The sequence below is a fragment of the Poromitra crassiceps genome, assembly GCF_964638095.1.
Source record: "Poromitra crassiceps genome assembly, chromosome: 2".
Classification (NCBI taxonomy): domain Eukaryota; kingdom Metazoa; phylum Chordata; class Actinopteri; order Beryciformes; family Melamphaidae; genus Poromitra; species Poromitra crassiceps.
The window spans coordinates 24,111,129-24,117,128 of record NC_139624.1 but is presented as its reverse complement, the minus strand read 5'-3'; the positions used below and the strand labels follow the sequence as shown (position 1 = coordinate 24,117,128).

Here is a 6,000-nt window from a genome sequence, read left to right as displayed (position 1 = left end):
AAGGCAGGGGAACCACAGGTGCAAGCAAAACACTAATGAGGGTTTCAAAAGTCCATGGTTGGAATTTGGAAACCCTCATTAGTGTTTTGCTGGCACCTGTGTTTATTCTGCCTTTTCGACACAAAATGGCCCCCGCGAAAAGGGTCTATTGTTAGCCACATGTCTTCCATGGTCCCATAAACGTCGCATCTCGGGCAAGCCGACAATCCCGACAGCACTTGAAGGCAACAGGCAATTGCTATTCATCGAGTACGGGGGATTGAAGCGCAGCATCTCTCTCTCCCTCCCTCCCTCCCTCCCTCCCTCTCTCTCTCTCCCTCTCTCTCTCTCTGTGTGTGGGTGGGAGTGTCGAGACCCCCAACCCCCCTCTGCCCCGCAAGTCTCAGCTCCCTCGGTCCGGCCACTCTGATCTGGACACCCGGAGTCTCGGAGCGCTGCGCACCGCAGGGATAATGTCCCATTTATCTGTTTAATTTGTTTGATGGAAAAGGACTGCAAGATGCTGGTGTGGACTCTGCTGTTGTGGTTCAGCAGCCCGTGTGTGCTGGGCCAACTGGACGAGTCTCAGTTCGGAGATGATTTTGATTCTGACTTGACCGACTTTGATCCAGACATTGTAAGACATTTCAAAGACGACGTGTTGCACATTGGTGCCACTTATTAGATGTCATCAACTGACTGTTTTGATTGTGTCCACAGGCTCCACGCAGGGTGCCTCGGCAGGTGAAAACTATACTGACCAAGGTAAAGCCAAGTCTAATTTGGATAAACTTATTTGCGTCCTATGCCTCCTAGTGATGTCTGTGCACTTTCAGCTGCAAAATTCAACTGGGACGGGATGTGACCGTCAAAATATATATAGGCTATATATATTTTTTTTTAACATGCAAAGTTTTTTTTTTAATTAAATGGAAATGTATCTTAAAACAATGGGCCATTCCCATGGCCTATATACCTATAAGATAATAGGCCTAAGCTTAATTAGTTTGGTGACCTAAATAGGCTACAATTCATCACTTTTATTGACCAGTCATCATCATCACCAGTGTTGGGAGATTTGGGTTGATTTGCCTGAAATGATGCCGCTTGTAAACACAGCCTATAGCTCTAGCCTACACATCTACCTTAACTGACCTAGAATACATGACCTAATTTAGGTTTGAGTAGGCCTAGCTGTTTTGATCAGAAGTGGATTTGGTCATCTGAAATTCAGCTGTGGGTGTGACGTGCAGGCCAGCGGCCAAGCGCGCTTGCCAGACGCACTGGCTCTCCTCTCTGGACGCGCTCCAGTAATGTGGGAAGAATGCACGAGACGAGCCCGCTAGGTTTTTGGAACTCAGGGAGAATCTCAATAGCTAGCTAGGCTACATGTAGGCCTATCAAACTTCACCTATTCATCTTTTAAATCGAAGAGAAAATGGGGGATTGGACTGTCAGTGCCAATACGCGCAGCAAAGGACACGGACAATAGTTTCCAAAGTCGGGCATTCATCGACATCTTCACATGATCAGTATGGTGAAGTCCCTGAAAGCCACACTTCAGTAAAAGTAGCCTACATATATCATATAGCCTACCAGAAAATTACTTTGGTAGAAATTAAACTCACCTACACTCAAAGAAATCAGTATACCCAAAAACCAGACTTTAACTAGCCTATTTCAATTAGGCTACATGTCATGTTTGCATGCATTTCAATTAGCCTACATAAGTTAAATGTAAAATGTCTTAAAGTGTCTTAAAGTCTACTCGATTATAGTTTATATTCAGTTATAGTAACCGTATTTACATAATTATTTGACCAAATAAACATTTGATTTGATATAGGCTATTTCAGTTACATTTGATTTAAAGCTTCAGCTTTACCAGGGCCGCAAATCCTTTTTTGACTGTTATATCGTATTACATTTTGAGTAAAAGTCTTATCTGATAGGCTGTTTAGTAGGCTACCTATAAGTATCAAACATACTTTTATGATATGTAGATAGGCTATTGAAAGTAAAAGTAGCATTTTGCTCTTATCACTGATGACATTGGAACATTGCCCACTTGCTCCAAATCTTATGACATCACTGATGATGTCATAAGGTGAAATCACTTGCTCCCTTTTATAATAGAAGATGAACATGCTAGTGGAGTAAAAAGTATAGGCTACATTTTATTTAGAAATGTACTGTGGAGTAAAAGTGAAGGATGACAGAAATATAAATACTCAAGTAGCTAAAGCACAGATACTCCCCAAAAATACTTAAGAACTGTAACAAAGTATTATTACTTTGTTACTTTGTTACATTGCACCATTGTATAATGATATACTGATAGCTCTGCAATAATGATGTGTAAATGTGTTCACCGAGCAGGAGACAAAACCGCACATCCAGGAGCTCGCCATCAAGACCACCATCATCTCCCGGTACGCCTTCACGGCCGTGTCCTGCGCCATGCTCAATCGCCACTCTGCCGCCGCAGAGGGCGTCTTCCACTTTCAGATCCCCGCTGCTGCCTACATCTCCAACTTCACCATGTAAGAACCGCTTCATACTGAGCAACAACAATAACTCTATTTATTTCACCCAAGTCCCATTTGGCCCTCTCAAAGCACAATTAAATCTATAAGCAGTGATTCACAACCTTTTTCATATCAAGGACCCCTTTCTCGTCCTCTCTGTGTCTTTTAGACCCAAATCTGAGAATATGTTTTTATTGCATTTGCTAGATAGGATTTTGTTCAGAATTCCATGACTATCGAGGTGGAGAGATAACAGAGAAAATATGATCAAACTAGTCATTCTTACATTCTACAATTCTTTTAAATTAAATAATGGTGACGTTTATCAATTAATCAATTTGCTGGGGACCCCCTGGAATCGCTTCAAGGACCCCTGTTGGTTCTCGGACCCCATGTTGAGAACCACTGCTATACAGGTTGTGTAGATAGGATCCCTGTTTACAGTATGTGTTGATTAAGAAAAATGTGTTCCCATTTTTCTTTTTACTTTTCCTAATCCAAGTTCATTGGTCATGGACATCAATTGAGTTTGGCTATAGGTTAATCCAATTGTGACCTTTTAGTGTTTTTATTAAAACATCAAGCAAAAAAAAAAAGGCAGATTTATTTGGAAGTAATATACTCTAAATTCAATCACTTCAGGGGAACATTCTTGACCAATGTTCCTTTAATCTGGTAGTTTGATGACTAATAATTTATCACAATGACCAAATCATATTTTGTCACTCATCTGCCTTTGCTCCAGAAATGTAGCAGATATAAAGGAGTTTGGAAGTCTTGGTGGTAAATGATGTTAGATGCAGGGACTTTTAGTGAATTGACACCCTGTCTCAATGGTTGTGTTGATTTATGAGGCTTCGGTTGCCACGGCAGCGGTCAGTGAGGAGACTAAAGGCTGCTCGGACGTTTATACCGTCGTTAACTCTGGCAAAGTCACCGCCACTCATTCATGTTGTTCACTGTAAATAGGGAACAATGGGATTTTGTCCACAAATTTTGCCCTTTTGTAAAAAAAAAACCCTGCTTGAACGGCGACAATGGGTGACCCAGATTAAAAGCGCCAGTCTAATCCTTGACCTTTGACCCCTATGAACCAGGATCATCGGCGGGCGCGTCTATCAGAGTGAGGTCAGGCCCAGGCAAAAGAAGGTCAAGCAGGAGAAGGGGGAGAACGGCAAGCCCAAGAACAAAGAGTCAGGTGACGCAAGGTAATGCAAACCCGAGTGTGTGTGTGTGTGTGTGTGTGTGTGTGTGTGTGTGTGTGTGTGTGTGTGTGTGCGTGCGCGAGTGCATGCTTGAGTCTGTGTGTGGCCACTCCTGCAGTCTGATCTCTCCCTGGCGTCTCCTTATAATTACACAGCCCCTCTCAGGTTCCTATTTTGCAAACAGTTTGATAATATCCCTACTACCTCTTCCACCACAGGAAGTGTGTGTGTGTGTGTGTGTGGGGGGGGGGGGGGGGGACTTAAGCCAAAATTGGAGACACACACCAGACTTAAGAGCAGATGATTGGGGACGGCTTGTGCAATTGGGGACAAAAGCCGTGTCCCCAATTGGTAAAAAAGCAGATTTTTGGGGTCAGTGGTTAAGGTTAGGGTTAGGTTAAAGCGGCAGCAACACTGGCCTCTGCTGCCAAAAGTGGTAATTACAGAATGCTGTTGGTACATTCAGATATCAGCCTTATTTTATTTATTGGGGCATTAAGTAAAATAGTTACATATAGGATAGGGGTTAGGTTTAAGCAAGTAGTGGTTAGGGTAAGCCTCCAGGAAATGAATGGAAAGAATGGAAAGTGACATATCTGGGTGGTAAGTCCCCCTTTAAGTACAACTCTGTGTGTGTGTGTGTGTGTGTGTGTGTGTGTGTGTGTGTGTGTGTGTGTGTGTGTGTGTGTGTGTGTGTGTGTGTGTGTGTGTGTGTGTGTGTGTGTGTGTGTGTGTGTGTGTGTGTAAGATCGTCACTCAGGATTGTCACATAAATCTGTGATCTGTGATAAATCTGAACCATGGCAGAAATGACATCATGCTGTTTCCAGCTGTCATCCCAAAAATAAAATTTCATAAAATGTGATCCTATGACTCACTGACTCCAGTGTAAAAGGCCAAGGAGGGAAGGAAGGGAGCGATTGAAGTGGACGATGGTGAGACGAGGAAGAAGGGTGCTATAGACATGCGCACACACCCGCACACACACAAACACACGCGCACACACACAAACACGCGCGCGCGCACGCACGCACGCACGCACGCACGCACGCACGCACGCACACACACACACACACACACACACACACACACACACACACACACACACACAAACATTCATGATATCACCACTTGGAATGTGCAATTCAGCACTCCACCCCCTCTGTCTGTTACTCCTCTCCTGCATAATTCTCTGTCCTTCTATTTAATATTTATTTCTGTTTACAGCTCTTCCTTTATTGTTTATTCTTCATTGATCCTCTTTATTTAAAGGTGCGATTAATAAGATTGAACATTGCTAACCTTCTAGATTTCGCACTCCCCTGGAGCAGAATTAACATTAGAGACTGTTGTAGAAAATTGAAGTTCCATTGGCATTTCCGAATCAATAAGCTGTTATAAGCTATAATTGCATACACATAATTAATGCTATGAGTTATTAGTCATAAGATATCTCACAAATGCATATTTGGACAGGCAGACACATAGGAGGAGATTTCTTCCCTTTGCTCTGGCCTTCAGAAACTCAGCATGACAATGACCATGAGACAGGAACGCTTGCTGATAACAGTCTCCCAGTCAGACTGCACAAGGCACACTCCAAACTATTCACACATTCCTCTCCCCCCTCTTTTCCTTTTCTCTCTCTATAAGTAATCCATGTCAACTGTCAATCACGGCTGAACTGTACATTGATCAGATGGTACATTGAGATTCAGTCCTCATATAATGCAGTTTATAGGACAATGTTATGGCTTTAAATATACTTTTATAAGACACTTCCTGGACTCTTGGCTTCATTCAATTTGGTTTATATAAGCTGTTATATTATATAGCGGATGAGGGATGGTGAAATTCCATTCTATAACAGAGACTCTTTTGCCTAATTCAGTTCTTACCTTACAGATTGACATACACAACCACTGAATAAGCCATGAGTGGACAGACCACACCTTACAGACTGACATACACAACCACTGAATAAACCATGAGTGCACAGACCACACCTTACAGACTGACATACACTACCACTGAATAAACAGACCACACCTTACAGACTGACATACACTACGTAAGGGATAATGTATATTGAGGCGGTGATTACGGGGGAAATAATGACCGACAGGTGGATTGAGCCCGACGCGTAGCAGAGGGCTTAATCGTTCACCTGAAGGTCATTATTTCCCAGTAATCACCGCCTCAATATACATTATCCCGCTTAGAACACGGCCTACAACTAAATCATTCAATAATCTGACAAAAATAATTATTCAAATATATTTTTTAAT

General features: G+C 42.6%; 1 protein-coding gene across 1 annotated transcript in view; it reads left to right on the top strand.

Annotated features, from left to right (window-relative positions):
- Positions 1–426: 426 nt before the first annotated feature.
- itih5 (inter-alpha-trypsin inhibitor heavy chain 5) overlaps positions 427–6,000 on the top strand; it is a 29,114-nt gene continuing 23,540 nt past the window's right edge. Inside the window, exons 1-4 of the mRNA XM_083632262.1 lie at positions 427–616; positions 700–744; positions 2,359–2,522; positions 3,605–3,715. Of these exons, the coding sequence (XP_083488388.1) occupies positions 482–616; positions 700–744; positions 2,359–2,522; positions 3,605–3,715 (455 nt within the window). The 5' untranslated portion in view covers positions 427–481. The remainder of the gene's footprint in view (positions 617–699; positions 745–2,358; positions 2,523–3,604; positions 3,716–6,000) is intronic.